General features: G+C 37.7%; 1 protein-coding gene across 16 annotated transcripts in view; it reads right to left on the bottom strand.

Annotated features, from left to right (window-relative positions):
* Window positions 1–2,076: 2,076 nt before the first annotated feature.
* Window positions 2,077–22,437, bottom strand: part of EYA4 (EYA transcriptional coactivator and phosphatase 4) — a 321,947-nt gene continuing 301,586 nt past the window's right edge. For 8 of the 16 annotated variants that reach the window (XM_047733823.1, XM_047733824.1, XM_047733825.1 and 5 more), the window contains 6 exons: window positions 18,579–18,637; window positions 18,307–18,467; window positions 15,667–15,781; window positions 11,718–11,839; window positions 9,637–9,736; window positions 2,628–6,056 (listed from right to left, as the gene is read on the bottom strand). In XM_047733823.1, the coding sequence (XP_047589779.1) occupies window positions 5,864–6,056; window positions 9,637–9,736; window positions 11,718–11,839; window positions 15,667–15,781; window positions 18,307–18,467; window positions 18,579–18,637 (750 nt within the window). In that variant the 3' untranslated portion in view covers window positions 2,628–5,863. Of the gene's footprint in view, window positions 2,507–2,627; window positions 6,057–9,635; window positions 9,737–9,774; window positions 9,876–11,717; window positions 11,840–15,666; window positions 15,782–18,306; window positions 18,468–18,578; window positions 18,638–22,437 lie in introns of those variants that run through there. The other 8 variants (XM_047733831.1, XM_047733833.1, XM_047733836.1 and 5 more) reach the window with 3 other exon arrangements.

Below are 22,437 nucleotides of genomic sequence, written 5' to 3'. Positions count from 1 at the left end.
TTTTCTCCAGGAATCTTTCCTTTGAGGATGGGCTAAGTGCCTGGGCAAACTATTCACCATGCCCCATGTGATGCCCATGGTAGCCCCCTTTACATACTCTCTTCAGAGTCACCCTATCTAATGCCCAAGAGCTTGAGGCTCAAGAGTGTGACGAGTTCAGAGTCCGCGGTAACTGTGGTTCTATGGAGACTGATTTACTTGATGGCTCCCGGACACCCTCCAACACACACTTTCATTCAATTCTGTGTATTTTCACTGAAGGCTTCACAGAGAACTAGACTGACATCATCACTGCAGCCAATGGGCACAGAAATCTAAGATTTTATGAATACAAAACAACACGGTACCCTTTAGGCACAGAGACAGTGTTCCAACAAGCCCCAATCAAAAAGTATTTAATTGGGGTGGGGTACCTGGGTAGCTCAGTCAGTTCAGCATCCAATACTTTATTTCAGCTCAGGTTATGATCTCAGGGTCATGAGATCAAGCCCTGTGTCAGGCATAGAACCTGCCTAAGACTTTTTCTCTCTTCCTTTCCCTCTCCATCTGCCCCTCCCCTTGGCACGTGCTCTCTCTCTCTCTCAAATAAAGCATTTTATGGGGGGGAGAAGATAATATTCTGGCTTGTATAGAGTTACCTGCTTTGTCAGATATTAATTATGTTTGGACATTTTTCAAATTGTGGCCAACACAATTCTGGAAGGTTCTCTGGATGAGGAACAGGCATTTCAAGTCAGAACTTGGAAAGTTTTCCCCTTGGTGCTGTGAGAAAGCATCTAGTTTACTAGAGTAGATCCCCAGAATTGACTTTGGCCCGGTCAGATTTGAGAGGTTTTTGAGTAGTGACCCATGAGTGAGAATATATGTTCTTTTATACTGCAATATTCAATAACTAATTTTTTTAAACTGAATATTATGAACAGATGTGAAACAGCGGTTATCTTTTGATAGCTAAGGGAAATCACACATTCCCCTTTTTCTGTCCCTGGATCTCAGAATCACAAACCACAGACTTTGCAAATAGATCTAATTTTTACGTGATATTTTGTGGGTTTAAGTAATTTAAATCAAAGAAAGCTAGTGATGTTGCATTTTATTATTTAATAAAAGTAATGGGGGCAGAGGAAGCAATTACTAATTTATCACAAACTTATTTTTTCTTTTCAGATTATTCTCAGTTCACGTGTAACTCTTTTCTCAAATATGTCTTTACTTAGGGCCAGCCTTGCTCTTTATTTTCATACATTTTTAGGCAAGCAGACACTCCAGCTAAGTTGTAAAAATTTACGTTAATTCCATCCAAACTTACTCGCACATTTTCTCTTTTTAAAAAAAATCTAGTGCAACCTTTTAAAATCTCTTTAATTCCAGACCATAATCATACAAGTGTTTTCCTATGGTTTATACATTCCTTCAGCAAATATTTTTTGGGGTATTCATTACATGACAGATATTTTCCTAGATAGTAGTTAAATAGAAGTGAACAGAACAAAATGAGACAAAAATCCCTGCCCTCACAGAGAACACATTCTAGTGGGGAGTCATCCAATACAAAGGATAAACAAAATTTTGTGCCATGTTGCGTAAGTTGAGGGAGTATTATTTAACAGTAAAGCAGGGAAATGATAGACGTGCTGGGCGAACTTGTGGGACATACTCGATTTAGAGATGAACCTTTTAAAAAGTTGTGAATGAGGATGTCTGAAATCTCCTTTTGGTTTGCATTTGAAGAGCAGATTTGCAAATAAATCAATACCATACACAAGGTGATAAAGCTGTTAAAAGCTATTTAAGACAATGGACTATTACTCAGCCATCAAAAAATCTTGCCATTTGCAACAACATGGATGGAACTAGAGAGTTTTATGCTAAGTAAAATAAGTCAGTCAGAGAAACACACATACCAGAGGATTTCACTCTATGTGGAATTTAAGAAACAAAACCGATGAACATAAGGGAAGGGAAGGAAAAATATGGTGAAAATAGAGAGGGAGACAAACCATAAGAGACCCTGAACTCTAGAAACAAACTGGGGGCTGCTGGAGGGGAGGGGGGTGGGGAGATGGGGTAACTGTGTGACAGGCATGAAGGAGGGCACGTGATGGAATGAGCACTGGGTGTTATGTGCAACTGATGAATGACTAAATTCTACCCTAAAATGAATAATACACTATGTGTTAACTAACTTGAATTTCGATAAGTAAAAAAGCTATTTAAGAACAACTCTGCTTTTATCATTCTTGGAGCTACTTAGAAACTGGGTCCCATATTCATTTAAAAAACTCTGCTTTCAATATTCTAAAAGGTGTTATGTTGTCATTAATGAACTGCAACTCCTTTCTGCATTACACTTGAATGTGACTGCTCCTATGTAAAACAAAAAAACAAGCAAAAAAACAAAACAAAAAAAACAAAAACAAAGCAACTTGCATCCTTTTGGCACACCAGCCTGCTTTTTAGTCTTGATGAGTGACATTCTGTCATGTTACATCTCAGCTTGCCTTAACTGCAAAAGAATCACCGAGACATAAGCAAACGAAGATAAAAATACATCAGAAAGCCTAAATATACATTTCACATTATTCAGAATTGAGCTAAGTCCACACAACAAAAACTCTACAACATGGGAGGGTGAAGAAAATGAAAACATTTCCAAAGGTATTTATTGAGAAATAGTAAAGATGTACATATTTTTACAAGCTTTTAATATTAATTTACATTTCTTTAAATTATGTCGGCCCCGATAATCTATACTTTACTAATACATAACAGAAACCCTTGACTTTGTGAGATTTCCAAAATGCTACCGTAGTTGGGAGTCGAAATGCAACTTTGGCTCATGATGCTTTAATTTGTTTTTGAAAGAAATACTAAATGCCATATTCACTGAGAACATAGGCTTGTCATAAACAAATCCACTTAAAAGAAAAAAAAACTTCAAACTGGAGCATGCTATTGACATTATCTTGAATCTTTACTCATAAGACTAAGGAAAAAACATTTTTAGAGTTATTCACTTTTTTGTGCACCAACTGCTTGATTCTAATTTTTTTTTTTTTTTGTCTCTGAATTTGACTTACAAACTTTTGTAGGGAAATAGTGACTTAATCTTGTAAGCTATACTATTGTAGCCAGGCCACCTGCTTCGATATTTCTCAAGTGTGACACGAGGTGGTTACCTTTCCTAGTGATGGACCACGTTCATACACGTACTAGCCGAAAACTTAGTGACAGAACGTTTTTTGAACTGGTTAATAACAAGGCACAACAGTCTATGTCAAAAGCAAGTGGGAGTTGCCAAAGAGGTTGTTCCTTTTGCTTGTTGGCTTTTTTGTTGTTGTTGTTGTTGTTGTTTTAGATCAGAAAGGAAGAGGACCTCCGTTCCTAGCACAGGAAGGGCAGTTCTAGTCTGAGCATGCTCCAAGTTGCATGACAGGCTGTGAGGTGAGCCATATTGGCCTGCGCCGTTGTTTTGGACGAGCTCTTCGTGAACAGCTTGGGCTTTATGCCAGCAGCCTCTTCTGAACACACAAGCAGGGGAGAAAATGTATGTGAGAAACAGCACTGGCTGATGTCATCAGTGACCCTTCCTTTGCCTGTGAAGGACTGTTCCTTTCTGGCCCTGCAGGGTTAGCAGCATTAAAATCCTTGCTTGTTGGATATGAAAAATAATTAAGAGTCTCGATGCAATGCCACAATTCTATCATTTAAAGAAACTGGCTAGGAAGAGAATATTGTTTCATTCACAGTAATAAATATTTACGGTTTTAGTGCACAAAACAGAATTGATAATCAGTGCAGCTCTTTGATTTTTTTTAAACTGCCATTTTCAAGCTACATACCAATAGAAGTGTGAGATGATGATGATGATCATGATCATTATTATTAAAATTATTGCAAGCTTAATTCGTCTGCAGCAGTGCTTGGGGCAGAGAGAGCCAAAAGTTACAAAATTTAAAGAATATGTTTATTTAAACATATTTAAAGAATAAGTTTAAAGTTTGTGTGATGAAGTCGGAGTCTTAAAATCTGCAAACTTGGATCTCAAGCTCTTTCTGCCCAGTGTAAATATGGCCTTAGCATTCAGTAAAGAAATAGAGGTTTACAACCTAGAAAATTAAACCTCACTTCCATAGTGAATGTTGGGATCAGTGTCCAAAAGCACTGATCTCACGGGAGCCACCGAAGCCTCAGATGATGAGCTATCACAGACCAGCCTCTGGTTAGGGGGGGTGCCTATTAGCTGGACTCCTGCTTCCACATTAGGACAGTTTAAACACAGAGCTGCAGGTGCAGACACTATTAAAACACTCCTAGATCTTGAGGTCTTAAATTTCCACAAGGGAAATCATGTCATACAAAATGAGAGGAGAACTTGTATCGTGTTCTTAACATGGGCTACACACCAAGAAAAAAAAAACAACACATGCACACACACCGATGACAGGTTCTCCTTGAGATGAATGCAAGCCATTGTTCAGGAACAGGGCGGGCAGAAACGAAGGTGCATGGGTCTCTAAGGGAGAGAAACTGGACTGACGCATTCAGACGGAGAACCAGATACTATTTCGCTGTTGTAATTTTAGTATTGCTGCCAAGATCTGGCTCGCTTGCCAATTTATTTTAGGATGATACATTCTAGGTGAAATTTTCATTGACTCACCCTTTCTTCAGAGGGCATTTGGGCATTCGCCTTCCAACACTGATGACATTTCGTTTTTGCAACAGCATTGGGAATGAATGCACCTAGCTTTTATTTTAAGCCATGTTCACTCAATGTGAATTTCAAGCCATGTTCATGGCGTAGCCTAAGAAAGTTTGGGTGCTATTTGTTTATGAATTTAATGAGACTATGTTCCTCTACACAACTTACACATATCAAAAAGTCAAACTCAAAATAGTGTAAGTAGTCTTGAATATGGCTCTTAGTTTTCTCCAGAAGAACTGTCAAAAGGGGTACTCGAGACTTCAACATACATTTCACTTTCTAAGTAACGGTCCCACAGTCTTTCCCCAAACCTTCTGCTTATGGCTGGATGCATAAGTAGTTGCCTCATATAATTATTGGAATTATTAAGAACCCAAATAAAATACAAGCTTTCCTTTATTATCATTGTTTTCTTATTGCAACAAATACTCAGTTTCTTGGTGATGCAGTATTAAACTCTGATAGCTTGAATTTTAAATTTGGTCATCTTAAGAATGATCACAAAAGTTTTTTTTTGTTGTTGTTTTTGTTTTTCATTATCTACAGAGATTTTAACCAAAGTTACACTGTAACACACAAACGCTGTCTTGTCTTTAAGGCACAACACATCAGTATGAACATTCTGTTTGCCAAACTTAAAAAAGAGACATTATGAGACTCCCGTTGCCCACCCCCTTCCCTCCCCAAAAAATGAAAGAAAAATTGCATCCACTTGCAAAGTCAGCTGCTAATAAAGTCACAGTAAATTATTTCCATCAATAATTTACACAAATTACAGGTCTAGATAGGATTGTCCTTATACAGTCTGAGTGCATTCCAATTCAGATTTTCTGGGCTAGGTAGGCTAAAGTCAGATTCAAACCTCAGGGCTGAGAAGATCTCCCATTTTGAGGAATGTTGTTGAACACCACCTTGTCGGACGGAGCCTGTGTTGGCGTTCTGCCAGGGTCAGCGTTCTTTGCTAAAGCTGTTAATTCCAGTGAGGACTCACTCGGTGTGTACCAGCAACCTCCACAGATTTTTTTTGTTTTAAACCATTAAAGTGTTGTAAATATAAGACCATAGAGCTTCCTTTCTGTAGCGCTAAAGTTTAACTCCATTCAGCAATCTGAATTCTTCATTCTGGAATTTTCATTCCAAATATGATTTCATCCTTTAAGACAACTTATATGTGTAAAGCCAGAGGCATTGAATCACACATAAAAATTCAGTGTACTTTGAAATTAAAAAAAAAAAAAAAATGGATCTCCAGCTAGAGAACACAGTTACAAATACTCTAATTCCAGTGCTTGATGAAGAGCCAAGAGGTCTGAGTGACTTGATATCCTCCAAAAGGGCATGTTGTGCTGTGTATTAACAGAGGGAGGGACAGAGGAGAGAAGGGGAAGGAATGGAGAGAAATCATAACTATCGTCTCAATAAGCAGCAATAAACACCAAGACGTGTGGTTCACCCATGTTTAAGGGAGGGAACTCAAAGGAGGCAGGATCGTATTTGAAGCCTTGGTAGCATCCATATTATATTGTCAAAATACTAGAGAAATAGATCTGAACTGGATTTTAGTGTTTATAAAAGCAAATACTGAGATTTCTTAGGTAGTTTAGTATTTATTCGGGAAAAGCATGACCAACATCAGCATCCAGGGAAGCAAGTTGAGCATGAAAAGCCTCCATGAATAATAGAAAGCAATTTTTAACCACAACATTCCTTAGAGTTAGAAACAATATTTTTAGAAAAATGATACACTTCCTATGTCTAAGGCTTTTTGTCTATATGAGAGGAAGAAGGTGAATTTCTTTATATGTACTAAATAATTTGAAGCTAGACTACAGAAGGTAGAAAACAATGTGGGGATGATCGACCTTCTTCCTTGTCTGGTGTAAGTAATAAACCAGTAGCACTGACTTATTTCACTGGTATGGGACTGAGAGAAAGCACTCCAGCATCCATTCACAATAGGGGTGATATATATTAAAGGGGACAGAAACGACCTCTTGTGGGTAAAATATTCTTAGACATTACAATGGTTTGAGCCTCTCCAAAGATATACCAGGATATAGTATTTGTGTGATAAGTTTCGTGAAAAATTGTGATTCCAAAAAACTGTCTAAAAATACTCCATTATGGACAATAATGAAAAAAAGAAATAATGCATGTTAGCAATTAAAACCAAAGCATTATTTGTAATTTTTGCTGATGGTATCTTGTAGAATATATATGTGTAGAATACATATACATATATATGTATTATACATATATATATATATATATAAAATGGAGATACATATATGTATGTATAACATGGAAAATGTATTATAAAGGTTAAACATTAAAATAACAATCACTATTGTTATTATTCTTTGTTGTCCAATATGGTAGCCAGTAGCCCCATATATCTGTTGAGTACTTGAACTGTGACAAGTCCTGTTCTAAATGCATACTGAATTTCAGAGACTTAGAATGTAAACATCACATTAGTAACTAGTGTATTAGGTGTTGAGACAATAATATTTTAACATGTTGGGTTAAAGTGTATTACTAAAATTAATTCTCCCTCTTATTTATTTTAATGCAACTTCCAGAAAACTTGCAATTACAATATTGGCTCACATTATATAATTCTATAGGGGGCTGTGGTTATACTTTAGTTCTTAACCTTTGAAATCTCTTCTTAAATTTGCAAAAGAAAACATGTTTCTAGGTCCATTTAAAGCACAGAAATTCACCTAGAAGTAACCTTTTTTTTCTCATTCAGCTCAGATCTATTTATAATAACAAAATAGTACTTTGTATTTCTGCGCATGCGATTATAGCCACATCCAAAGGAAAGCATGCATTCTGGATACTAGAGGAACCAGCCACCTGTTTTTCCAAACAGAACCCATAAGCTTTCACCATCACCAAAACTGTACCTACATAAACAACCATTTGGAAATAGCATTCTAACAAGGTTCTCTTCCACTTGGAGTCACGACTTTTTCTCCTGAAGTTTCAGGTATAAAGCAGAGGGTGTAACAACTGAAGAGCCAAGTCCTGTTTTCACACCGTGGATAAGTGGTGTAGACTTTATAGATTTTCAGTTTCAGGCATATAATGTTTCTGGTTTGGAAAAGTGAATTTATATTGCCCTGACCTAGGTATGTGTGAATTTCACATAGTCTACAAGACATGCAAAATGTTTTGCTGCGTTTGTGCATTGACTACTTGTTGTGGGTCATGATGGTGCCAATATGAAAAACAGCAGGACTCTAGACATGGACAAACTCCAAAAGATACTTCGACTGTGTGCCACTGGAAGGCTTTTTAGAAGCAGTTGGCAATGAAAGTTGGGTTTCTTGAGGCTCCATCTCTGGCCTAATACAGAATGTCCTAGGGGTCCGTGTGCTGTCTTGTGTCAGTGATGCTGCCAACAATTACAACCAAGAGCTCTGTGGGAGTCAAAGCCTATGCCAGTTCTCTTAGTGTTAATGAAAAAGCATGGAATTTTTCAATTATGGCTTCCAATACTTCACCAAACTTTCTAAAACAGAAGCTCGTTCTCTTTCTTCACTTTGCTTGATTTGAATGATCTACAAACCAAAGTCATTTATTTCAGCTTTCTAGTATAGCTAAACTTTTCTTAAAATTTCTTTTATTTATTTATTTAGGAAAACAGAAATCAGGTAAACCCTTGAGCACTTTTCAAGTGGTTAGTGAAGCCTTCATTAGATGATTTGAGATCTCCTCAGGATAAGGACAACATTCTTTCTATGTACAACATTATAAGCTGATATGTCTCTGTTTAAAAATAGCAAGCATCGGGGCGCCTGGGTGGCTCAGTGGGTTAAACCTCTGCCTTCGGCTCAGGTCATGATCTCGGGGTCCTGGGATCGAGCCCTGCATTGGGCTCTCTGCTCAGCATGGAGCCTGCTTCCTCCTCTCTCTCTGCCTGCCTCTCTGCCTACTTGTGATCTCTGTCTGTCAAATAAATAAATAAAATCTTTAAAAAAAATTAGCAAGCATTGTTTTGCTTTATTTGACAAATTATACGATTTTTCATCCTGGCTGGATGATATTTTGGGACCATTTAGTAAAGGAAGCATTCGATCTCAGTGTTGTGTCAACCGATAGTTTGGTTCCTAGGACCAATCCCCGGTATCATTCCTCTTTTGATCTTGGGCCAACCATTTAATGGTTTTTAACTACATTAATTTCTTCTTCAGAAATATGGGCCAGATGAAAAGGCTTATTTAAATACCTAGGGCCTACGAGATTTTCTGAGTATGTTCAATGCCAGCTGCTTGGCTTCAATCGAATGCTAGCAGCTCGCTGAAACAGACAACACCCTTCTAGAAGACTTAAGGCATACTGCCTCTAAGTCTCTATGACAAGTTGGCACCAAAGGATCTGGATAATATATGTCATTCCGATAGCATTTACTAAATTCTCTAGCAACAGTGTTTTCCTTCAGCTACTAAATCTTTCCTTATCATTTATCACTATGGAACACACTTACGACAAGGCACTCACAAGGACCATTGGCATAAAGGAGGGTGAGCAAGAGGGTAAGAACAGAGCCACTTACATGATTTCTATGGAGCTCCCTAAAGCTGTCTATCAGGTTAAGCTTCATGTGTTTAAAAATGGTTATTTTCCCCCACCTTTCTCAAAAATCACCATATCTGTGTGCATTACACGTACACACACGCACACGCACGCACAAATAAATCTGACTAAATTTTTGTACATTTCGTTTCAAATTTCAGGCAAAAAGTGCTAGACTCCAAATGGTTTCTTTGAATGTAAGTATTAACCTTCTCATGCTCTTACAGCTTTGCAGCTACACATTTAAGTCATTTGTCAAGCTGCCATTGGGCCAAACTACAGGAATGCAAACACAAAAGCTTGCATCAGAAGTATCACACCAACATTGTTTGAGACGGGTTACCTTTTTTGCTGCCTGTTCTTCTTCTACACCATCCCCAATTACAACATATACTACTTTTCTGCCAAACCTTTGCATTATTCGTTCAAAGCAACTTTCTTTTCCTGGAAGATAAACGAGATAAAGTTCAGAGTGAAGTTACCTGGTTAGCGGCATGCTCCTCATCTCGGCCATCTCCAATCACAACATAAGTTATGTTAGTGCCAAATCTGGACACTATACGCTCAAAACAGCTTTCCTTGCCTGAAAAACAATGCACTGCTTATTCTTCCAGCCATTGCATTCATTAACCTAAAGATTCATAAAGTGTTAGGTTAATTTTTCTTGAACATCAATCACTTAGACTAGCTTGCAACCTCTGGCTTTATGAAATTAACAAATACGTTTGAAAAATATAAGTCTTTACTTGAGACAGAGTATTAAGCAAATGCGCTTCACACTCCAAAATAGTCAGTAGGGTTAAACATTGACCCGGAGAAAATGTTAGCATCTTTTACACCACCAAAAGAATGCTAGAACAACTTTACAAGCAACCATGAGTTTTAACATTTTTTTGTTTAATTCTGTGTATCTATTTTATCTAGTTTAAGTAGTATAGACAAGTCAGCTAGCAATATTATTGTAAAAAACTGAAGGTTCGTCTGTAAGGAAAGAGGAAATACTAAGATGTGCATTTACCTTGATAAACAACTCCTTTCTTCAAGTGGCTGGGAGCTAGTCTGCTCAGATTAATTGTACTAAGGGAGTTGTTTGGGTCACAGAACTGCTGGCACCTGTCTCCTCTGACTGCACTACGGGAATAACATGGTGGAATTTCTACATGTTCTTCATTTTACAACACTGGCATAATTCTCTGAATTTCACTCCCAAAATGTACATGTGGTCATGGCTATTTTTGCATTTTTTTTTTCCTAATCTGATAGTTCAGAACTCCAAAAAAATACTAGCTTAAAGGGAAAAATAAAAATGATTGTTTTTTCAGATTAAATATAAGGAACAATTTGGCCAGTAAAAAAAAAGAATCTTGTCCCAGCTAGAAGAAACATTTATGCTGGTGTGAAATGATTTGACGTGTCAAAATGCAAAATAAAGTGAGCTAGGTTAAGCCTGCTAGCAAGAATACATACATTTCTGTAACGAATGAGTGGGCCTGGCATCAGGGCTCTGAGCTGCAGTGTGTATGACAATGTGGAATTTACATTACGAAAGCTTATAAAGGCTCTCTTTAACTCCACTCCTCAAACAGCTGCAACCGGGGGCTCTTTTTAGCTGGTGCCAATACAGAAACTCTGTGAGACCCAGCGAAGGTTATTTTTGGTAGGGGATTTTGGGATTCTGAGCTCTTGTCAAGGTGCCAGCACCTAAGTTTGCTGACCTGCGGGGTACATTACACAACCTACTTCCCCAGGCATTTCCTTGACAAGACAGTGCCATATGGAGGCTGTTTTCTTTTAACTCTTTCAGGACGGCAGAGGTTAGGAAGCTCAGTTTTTGAAAGATGATTAGGGACATAGTCTCTTTAAATCAAAGATGGCTCCGAAGACGGATAGTAAGCAAATAAACAAGGCTGTAGTTCTCTGACTACTGTGGAACATTGTTGAAAATGTGGATTTCCAGCCATTCGTGAGATATTTTTTTTTCCTGGAATTAAGGATGTTATTTCCATCCATCTGGCACTTCCCTATAATGCCAGCATCATATTTTTATCTTAGATCTAGATTACTCCATCTGCAAAGATGAAATACCATATACCATCCTAACTAAGATATTCAGTACCATGGCCAAAGACACTCTGTTATTTAGAAAACAGGGGCTGCAATGAAAGACAAATACAAAGACATAAATAAGTATACAGAACTGTCCTGATATTGACTTCAGAATTTCACTAGGGAACAGTTTTCATAAAATTTGCATGTGTACAATGGGTCACAGGCTGCTTTGTTATCTGAGCTCTGTTCAAATTTGCTTGATATTTTTGTAGCAAAACTGATAAAAGAGGGAATCATGCAGAGAGACATACCGAGAACATCCTCCAAGACACAGATGTGAACACATTTCATGCAGAGTTAGAAAGAATTTTCTTACCTATTTTAGTTGCACTGTAAATATTCTCAATGGGGAAAGCACCTCCTAAACTATAGAGGAGAACCTTCGCAAGTGCTGGGATCAGCTGGGTTGTCGTGACCAAGACATTTACGCAGTTACTCCTAAGACAGGGAGGAAATACGCAGAGTTGTTTTCTAATTCTAAATAATTTCTAATGGTGCAGGTTGTAAATGGTCACTGTGGTCTTTTGATTCCATAATAAATGGGCCCTGATAACCTAACCTTTAAACGTCAACAGTTATTTACGGACTGTCTCCTACCCGGCAGGCACCGTGACAGGGGTTAGGAATATATCCCAAAATGGAGGACATGGAGGAAGACAGGCAAAAAGAAGTCACACATGGATGACATTTTGTCCCCGCTCCCCTCCAGATCACAAGAGAGATAGGAGAGAGAGAAGGAAATAAGACACCTGCAGTATGAAATGTGTTCTATAATAAAGATCTCCTCTGGCTTCTGTGGAACCTCAGAGAAGCACACCTACCTCAGCCAGTGGCAATTATGGGAAGGTTATCAGAGGGAGAGTGTAGCTCTAAGCTTCATGGGTATCCAGATGAAGTGTTTTTTAGGGTAAGAGTCTATGTCCTGGGGTTAGAAGAAAAGTAGTAGACATAGGCAGAAAGAAGGTGATAGGATGGGTAAAAGGTGTTTTTGCATTTTGTGCGAGAAATAGTTCAGCGTTCCAAATCAAGGGGCTGAGAGATGGGGATCCTGAATAAGTAAGAATGGAGAGGACCCTTATTTAATCCAGAAAAGGTGAATCCCTGAATCTCCTTAACAACAATAAAGAGCAAACTGCATTTAATGGGCCCAGTTTTAATCCGTCTACAAAGGCTCTACTCTCTGAGAGTGACAGTGTCCCAATTTGTAACTTACAGCTGTTTCTCTCATGGTAATATTTCAGGAAGATAAAGGAAGTACTAAGAGAGTAGGAACTGAGAGGCAGGGATCTGGAAAGAATGGATTGTGGTCCTTCCTTCTGGATTATGTAAAAATTGAGCCTTCCTGCCTTGAGGGGCTCAAACCGCACACATCAAATTGGGACTCAGAAGGCATATAGGGATGGGCCTTTCTCTATTGATATTTTGTAGCACGAGCCTTTAATACATATTAGTGAGAGCTCCCCAAATATTCTCGAGAAGTCTCTAGATTGATTTTCATAAGCTTGGTTAGAATTTAGAAGATAGAAGAACAAGTTGGGTGCCAACTTTTCATGGTATGTATATGCTTATCCCCCAGTACACTTAATATTATGCTTTATATTCTTTAGACGTATCCTGTGTAAAGAAAAACTGCGATTTGTCCCAAGAACAATTATAAAACCTGTATAATTACAGGTTTTTAAAACATTTTCATTTCTAAATTATTTCCATAGATAACCTGATTTTATAATGGGAGCTCTGACTTCTGGAAGCACGTGATGAGGTTCTCACTTATATGGGATGAAGAAACAAAGCCTTCCAGAGGTAGAAGTTTAATAAGTATCACCAATGGAAACCTTAATGCTGCTGATAAGGCATTAGAGACCTAGAAAGTGATTTGCCTGTTATCAGACAGAAACTCCCCAAATAATGGCAGATTATTTAGCATAATACATAAACACATAACTGTACTGAAGTAATGTTTTGCAATCTAGCTTTGCTACTGAGACAGTGATATTTGGAGTTATATCGTTTCTTTCCTAAGTTACAAACCTCATATATACTTGTAAATTATAGACTTTAAAATTGCAAACATTGCATTTATCTAATATTCAATTTATAATGCATTGTAACTTTTAATTACAAACATTGCATATATTTATAGGTTGCATGTATATACATTTGTGAAATATGGGAAAACATCAAGAACATGAAAAGCATCAATTATTTAGCTATCCAGAGAGCAGAGGGTAACTGCTCTCACCATTTTGTGTGTTTACTTTCAGGATTTGTTTGCATATAGATTTTCTCATTAGTACCATACTATATATATAATTTCTTCTACATTTTTTGCTTGTTTGTATCATGAGCCTATTTATATGTCATACTCTCTATTAGTCCTCCTTTCCCAACAAAATATAATGCGTGAAAACCACTTGTGGCTGCGGGACCATTTTTTTTTTTTTAAGTTAGCTCACTTAAGATGGTTTGGTTTCTGAACATTATATAAATAATGTCTTACATAGAAAAATTTCCTACACATTTGGTTATGACCTTTGACTATATTCACAGGAGAAGAATTAGAGCTGGAAGGTGCAAACTTAGCTAAAGGCTCAGAAACGTTATTCAGCCATGTTTTATATAAGTTTCCGTTCTCCTGACATCTTGGACATTTTATAAGGACCAGTAGGGTCCTACATGTGGATGACTTAGCAAATTTCACAGCACTTAAATCTCTAATGTGTAATGACTTATTTTTCCCCTTCTTCTCTTTGTTATATTTTTATTTCTTAGAAGTCACATACCCATGTAGTTGCCTTAAAGCCATGTGTATAATAATAATAATCTCTTTCTATTATGGGTAACACATATATGATCTACATAACACTGTTTAAGCATCTAAGAGAACTCTTTTAGAAAGAGTGAAAGCTGCTGACTTCCTCCTCAGAGAAATGCATATTCTACTACATTTTATGCACAATTTCAGACACTCAGGAGTCCTCCCATCCTAACTTCCTTGACCTTTTGTCTCCATATTCCTAGTTACAGATCACAAGCCAGCAAGTCCCATTTTAAAACAGCTTCAGTTGTGAGACAGTTCTTCCTCCCATAGAGTCAGAACTTTCCTTCCTAGGCTTCTCACCCATCCATTCTAATTTTCTCCTTTACAGATCAGAGGGAAATGTAATTTATTTTCAGCCTAACATCTCAAACAATTGAAATTGGTCATCTTGTCCCACATGGGACACTCCTTCAGATGAAACTCCTTGGTTCCTCCCTCCAACTGCCCCTTTCATGTGGTAATCCTCAGCCTGAAACCCTTCTGGCCACTTTGCTGGACAAAAGATATGTCAAATATGCCACAGCCCCCATTGGAATGTGGTGCCCAGAACGAGCCAAGTACTCTGGTCTGGCTTCCCCATCCTGACCCAGGAAACCTGCCACTTCCTACCCATCTCCATCCACCCACTCATAGTTTCTGACATCAGTATAGTTGCTGGTCATGTGGCAGCTGGACGTCACATGCAGGATGGGACATATACATGCTAACTTCTGTATTCTATTCCTGGATTCTCCTTTTACCCCACCAAGATTTCTGTAGCCCAGTTCAATCAGTCCAAATATGACCTCTTCTTCTGAATTTGTGCTACCACAGCTTGGCTATGCATGCTTCATCCACCCTAACTAGCGATTGCTTTCCGGATTTATACTACTTCATGAACTAGCATTTATGGCACATGGTGTTCAACTAATTTTAAGTCTATTCAGTTCTATTATCTATGCTACTAAGGCAGTATTTCACTATTTAGTTCAAATGGTGCAAAGATTACAAGTTTTTCAAAGAGCTTCCACTAGCAACTTTCTTGCATTTAATTTATGCATATTATCTATAGTGGGCCCAAACGCTTAAAACACACAGTCTATGTGTAAACTACTGTTTTATTTTTTTTCATCATCTCCTGTACTTTGCCACCAACAGGGTGCTGTCTTTTTTGTTGTTTTTCTTTTTTTTATTACTAGTCCCATGACCTTCCTGTGGAGATTATCAGTAGTTATGTAGAAAGGAGGGTAAAGACAAGGGATCTCCTGGTTATTCTGGGAAGCAGCAACTCCCATCTTCTGCCCCCAAACACCTCCCCCAACACACATTGAAAATCACTTGCTTCAGTGAATTGTTAGGTCCCCAGAAATTCCAAAATACTCTAGTAATTAATGAATCTGTATATGTGTTGTACTATTACAACCACATCTTCAATAAATACAGAAACTGAAATAATACCACTTACCTAGTACTAATAATTGATAAAGACTTAAGTGCGTTTGTTAGCCAGGAGTCGGTGAGACCTTCAATCTCTGCCCTTAACTGTAACCATGCATCTCTCTTGGCAGGGCCAAGGAGTCCTGCAACCGAAAACCAAGGCAGAATCAAGAGATGAAAAATTTCAGGAATACCTAGTTTGGTCCCCCTTCTGTCTAGTAGAGATCATATCAGAAACAGGGAGAGACTGATTTGTATCGATAGTGATCTTTCACTTAGAAACTGGTGATCCACTCATTCATTCAAACATTCACTGAACAGCTTCTAGATTTCAGGTCCTGGGCCAAACAGTGGGGATGTAACAATGAAAGAATGAGTCCCAGCCTCTGCTCTCACCAAACCCAGAAGGTGGCACCGTGGACACGATCACCTGAGGGGTTTCAACCACGCCTGTGTCGGGGTCCCATCCCAAAAGATGGGATATGATAGATCTGGGGAGGAAACCAGGGTCGACCTGCCGAGGGATACGAACCTCAAACACTGGCTGTCCGAAAATGTTTCACTTCTTAACAACCACAATCATTATCATTTTCCATGGATGTTATCATATGTAGCTACGAGCACCAAAGCTATCACTAATACTGTGCGTTTTAAAAAGAATTGTGTTTAAAATTCTGAAGCATGTGATACAAGTTATAAACAATGGTTAAAACTGCACTGATGTTGGGCTAAGAAAACAAGAAGTCATACTAATTGTTTTATTTAAAAAGTCCTTGCTTATGGGGCGTCTGGGTGGCTTAGTCGGTTGAGCATCCAACTCTTGAACCCAGCTCAGGTCCTTATCTCAGGGTTGTGAGATTGAGCCCCACGTCAGACTCCACACTTGACATGGAGCTTAGTGAATAATAAGTAAATAAATAAATAACCCTTGTTTTATGATAGAACAAGATCATGCAAATCTGCTAGAAAGAAGTTTCTTATTTAAGTTGTATTTTAGAAAATTAGGAGCACATATACAGATGGATGATTTATCATAATGTATTAATTTCTGGCAACTCTCATTTGTCCTTATTTCAAAAAAGGGATGCTAACAGAGCATAGAAAATGGACTTGCATGTCAGCACTTAAACTTTTAAAGCTATAACATTATTAGTAATCTTAGTTTTTACATAACTTTAATACCCTTCATGAGGGAAACTATGCCTATCTAAATAAAAATTACTTCAGATTTCTCAAGGAGACATTTATTGTAAAATTAAACAAGTTACCCACAATGGAATTTAAACAGAATATCTGTTTGTCTGATTTTATGAATGTCTTATCTACAGCATTAGAGTGAATTTGGAAACTCCTGTCCTACAGGAGCCTATTTCTACTTTGGAAATGAAGATTTCCAAGATCCCTTTTTGGTTCTAACAACCATAATAATAACATTGCTATTGCTTATGGTTCTACATTTTTTTCAATGATTTTATTTATTCATTTGAGAGAGAGAGAAAGCGCACACAAGAAGAGGGGGAAGAAGAAGGAAACTTCCCACTGAGCAGGGAGCGCAACTCGGGGCTTGATCCCAGGACCCCGGGATCATGACCTGAGCGGAAGGCAGACACTTAACCGACTGAGCCACCCATGAACCCCTGTATGTTTTTTGTTCTTTTGAGCTACAGAGTATCTACTGAGCATCTATGATGTACCTTAAGGGTTATTAGACACTGGGAATACAAGATGAACTAACACACAGCCCCGCCATATGTAATATATATACCATAGATGAAAACGTTACTTACTATACTATATTCTATGTATATTTATGTACATATGTATTGTATGCATAAGTATATTTAACTTATCATTCAATTTTAGATTCTGATTTTAAACTCCTCATTCCTCCTTTAAAAAGAGAGAGAGAAACAAACAGAAAACTCTGGGAGAAAAATGTTATGTGACTTCATAGCTAATTTTAGGATCTTGCTGACCTAAAACTGATCCTAATAATAGAAACAGCCGAGGTTTATTTTATCAAGAAACGTATCCAGGATTTTAGTTTTGATGTTACAGGTTATGATACCACCTGTAACAAATGGATGAAGGTAAAACAGCTTAGATAAAACCTACAGAGTATCCGAACATTTGAAAACCATGATAATCACAGTTAATACTCTACATGGCAAAGACATACTGCCAGATAACCTGCAATTTTTAAAAAAATAAAATAGACTTAAGTCATTGAAATAATATAAAGCACTGCTTATGTTTATTTTGGAAAGTATTCCAGAAAGGTAATGAGGACTAACCACTTCGCTTTAATGACTGGGACCTTTGCTTTCAGACAGGTTTCCCCGCTGCCTCAAGGAGTTCCCCTGTCGGGTTTACATGAATAGTGTCTGTACAAGACGGGTACACTTTCCATGTCCTGCTGTGAATCTTGACCAAACATTTGGGTACAAAGAATTCCCAACTCCTTTGGCCAGAGCCGCCTGTTTTATTTTGTGGTTACATGCTTTCCCCCCACCAACGAAGACACTTAAAATTCTGACTGTGTAGTTCAGCAGGGGCTCTTGCTAATATCTTTTCTAGTAGAGCAGTCTCTAACACGGAACACGGAACTACAGTTCAGTGTCTACCTCTCTCTGCAGTATCTGTATTAGATTTAACGAGCCACACATACCTCCAACGTTGTTCTTGTAGGTGTTATATAGTTCTTTTACTCTTCTGTAACGAAAAGCCAACTTCCTCATCCAGTCAACCCCTCCTCTTACACCTGTTGGCAAACAAAGGTTTGCACTACTTGCAGCTGCATGGAAGCCATCAGTTGCAAAACTGTAGGTACTGCAACACCCAAAATACATTAAAAAGAGATAAAAGAAATAATTACAGGTGCAAAACTCCATAGCTGAATTTCTGTAGGAAAGAGCATACTTCATGAAAGGCCTGGCTTACCTTAAGTCCTGCCCATTATCATCAGAGGAAACATCATCTATATGAACTTGATCACATTCCTGTTAAAAACATTGGAAAAGTTATTTGTTTTTCAAACGATGCCTGGGTGGTATTTGGTTTTTCCGTCTTTCCATTTGATTGGGTCATGGCCAGAAGGGGGCAGCCTTTGCCCATCTATCCCATTGCCAAGCTGGGGACAAGGCAGCATTTCTGTTTTAAATCCAGGAGAGTACCATAAAAAGGGGTCTGAAAACATATGGCATGTGGATTTCTTTAGAGCAGCTTAAGATTGTTTATTCTGAAAATTACGGATAATAAATGATTTTCTGAATTTTTATAAGAATGACTGGTGTTCACTTTCAGCCCTTTCTGTTGTATATACAGTATGGAAACAAAGCTAATCTGAAGACATACAGAACTGTGTGGCTGAACCTCAGGTGATTACTATTATTTGCTATTTGTTGAGCCCATCGGGATGGGCCCGATGATTACGGTGTCCTTTGAGATTTCTGGACTTCCTGCATTTTGCTGGGCTGGGGGTACCATGAAAAGACCATGCTGATGTTATTCTAAAAGTCCTGGTCTTTTAACACAGAAAAAAGCTAGATAGCCATGGGAGTTGGTATCTTTTATTTCTTTTGTTCAAGTTTTGGAATCCTGACGCTGGAAATGATACTTATGAATAAAAGGGTAATAATGAAGGTTTACTGTCTTCAATGTGCTACAAACTCAGAGGAGAATAAACTTTAGGTACATATACATATACACTTGCCCTGACGGAAGTCACAGTGTTCTCAAATGGTCACTTATCTAGAAAGATAAAAAGTAAACCCTTCTTTGTTGTTCTAAGGATCCTATTATATCTTCAAATAATCTGTAAAGTTCTAGTGAAATTGTATATGATCTGAAGGGGGAATTTGGCTAGGACATTTAAAATACTTAGTACTTAATAACTTCAGGATAAGTATGTTTTAGCCTTTTGGACCTCGTTTTCTCCCCTCAAATTATTTCAGATACTCACAGATCCTGACTGTGTAACATAATGCTTACTCTTCAAAATCACTTTTTAAAAAACTATTAACTTTGACAAGAAGGTACCTTACTAAACAAGGGCTCTTCAGCTACTGTTTATGTTCCTTATAGGGCCTGGTAAGTATCTGGTGGTGAAGTATTTTGTATCTCATCTCCAGCTTTCCGCATCGAGTATATTAGACCCTCTTATAGTCTGAGGGTGAACTAGCTGAGTTGGGCTTCTTTCAAAATGTAAAATAAAAAAGTAGCCCAATCAATATAATTTTGAAACTTGAAAATCCAAGTAAATTAAAGGTTCATATGATTTACATAAATTACACATAAATTAGTGAATTTAACATAAATGTCAACCAATACTCATAGGTAAGGAAGGGCTCCAAAAAGTTAATTTGACTGAAAGCTCCCTGAGGGGGGTGTTTGGGCCACCTCCTTATTACCTCCCCACTCCCAGCCAAGGCACAATCTGGCACACGGTAATCTCTCATCAATTCTTTGTTGACTAAACGGCAGCTATCTAGACAAATGACAGTTCTTGACAAAATTAGCACAATCATTTAAATTTTCTAATAAAAGTTGCAATTATATTAAAAACAGTACTCTATATGGTAAGGACCGTAAGAAGCTATTTTCATCAAGAGTGGAGGGGAGTTGGGGGAGAATGGGGTATCGGTCAAGGCTACAGGAGTCCGGGTGGGGCATGCATTTGGAAAGGGTTTACCCCATTTTTGACTAAGCATGGGTGGAATGGAGTCCAGCCCAAACTTTAACCAAAGGAGGCACCAGGCTTCCAGAAAAACCTCAGGGAAAAGTACGGCAAGCAACAGTAGTGGCTATTGCATTGGGCTCTAAAGGAAAGGGTGGAGAGATTTAATCATTAGCATGAAAACTGGAAATAAACTTCTCCCAGAATAGGGAGGCAGCAAAGCAGTTCTAGACAAAAAGACTTTTATCTTATTTAGAGATGGTGACCTTCTCGGTAAGCATGAAGATGGAAGTAAATCACTACCAAAGTGGCATCATGTGAAGTTGTTCATTCCACTGAAGTTCTGAAATCTTTCATTATGTAAATAGTTTCCATCTCTCTCTTTTATTATAAACTACAATAAATAAGGACATATCCAAAAAAAAGTGGGGGAAAATCCCTACGAACAACTCTGGTAATTAGAAGTTATTTCTAGATTTCATACCTTCTCATTCTAATTTGTAGAGAAATTCCTCTGACATTTCGAGTATTAACTCACATGATTAATTTGTACGTTTTGCCCCTAAATTTATTTTTTACTCCTGAGGACATCAGTATATCAAACTTACTGGAGCATGAGCTCCATATTTGAAGTTATGTTTGAGATTTTTCCAAATGGAACTTCTCTTTTAATTTATGCCTAGTTAACTATGCTTGTTGACTCTGGACTCTTGCCTGAGGATTACAGTCCAGTGAAAGAAACCTGAACTTTAATCACTTACATTTTTAGAAGATTCGAAATAATTGTTCTTCAATTAGTTTTCACTCAGAGGAATTCTGCAAGTATTATTTTTGACCAAAACCTTAACTACTAAAAACAGTGTGATGCTTGGCTTCAACAAATTTCAGTATAAGGACTCAAATATTTGGACTAATTCTGTTACTAATCTTAAATTCTTTAATTTTTGTCTTACAAGGTGACCATAAAGTTGTCACTGATCTTTATCAGTTATAATCCACAGAGCAGTCTTCTCTCACTTTCGTGAACCTGAACTCCCCAGTGCCTCCTTTTCTGAAAGTTATTCTAACTGAAACAACATTTTATTTCAACAAAGAGCATTCTCTTCTTCAGAGTAGTGTCAACATTTGCTTTCTCTGCAGTTGGGCAGGATCCGGGGAAGTGTCTATTAGGATTTAAATTTGTATCTTTTAAGGAATTATGTGAGAGCAGCTGCTACTACATATGTTACAGTATCTATTGAAGGATTTGAGTCTCAAATTAGATTTCTGGGTTAAGAAAAGGAACCCTGAGTGACTAAATACAGAAGAAAAAAATAATAAAAGGCTAACGCTGTAGTTACAATCTTGAGGAATTTGCCTCTTTGTTTGCAGAAGCAGAAAGAGCTCAATGCCAGTTCTGCAGCCCATGACAATCTGCTTATCAGAGGTTTACTGAAATAAAAAATGGGTAGAAAGTCAAGTGACTTTCAAAATCAGATGTAGCAGGATCGTGGATATATACGTAACAGCACTGAACGACCCTGGAAGCTACTGTTTAGATTTTATTTTCATGCCTGTTTATCTCACTGAAGGCAATAATAAGACTTTGAATTTCCTTGGGCACTTCATCCGGACTTAACATGCGCCTATGTCGTGCGCATGCGTGTGCCGCACAGAGGAGTGTTCAGTCTATTTATAAGCAGATACTCAATCATTTCATTGATAAGATACTGTTGGATACTAAGTTGTAGTGCTAGAGTCAAATGGAATTTTTAATCACATTTTAAAACATAACTAAAAAGCTATAATCAGAAGAGAAAGTCAATACCAATATTTTCTCAGTTACTATTTTTACCAGAGACCCTGTCGGGCATTTTAAAAATATATTTTATATAGTACATAATCCAAGATAAAAATTCTTAAAGCCTCATAACTGACCACATGCTTCTGATATGCCAATATTCATGTCAAACTTGCTAAATGTATTTGCAAATTCACGATATGCTACTTTCGCTTCCTCACTTTACTATTCCGTAAAAAGTTGGGTGGTAAATTTATTCCATCTGGCTTCTAATGTGCCACTATAAAGATAAAAGGTCATTTATTCCATTTATTTCTAGTAAAAAATAATTAATGAAATGAAAT

Source organism: Lutra lutra, chromosome 6 (assembly GCF_902655055.1).
Source record: "Lutra lutra chromosome 6, mLutLut1.2, whole genome shotgun sequence".
Classification (NCBI taxonomy): domain Eukaryota; kingdom Metazoa; phylum Chordata; class Mammalia; order Carnivora; family Mustelidae; genus Lutra; species Lutra lutra.
The sequence above is the reverse complement of the archived record's forward strand: the minus strand, read 5'-3'. Positions and strand labels throughout refer to the sequence as shown.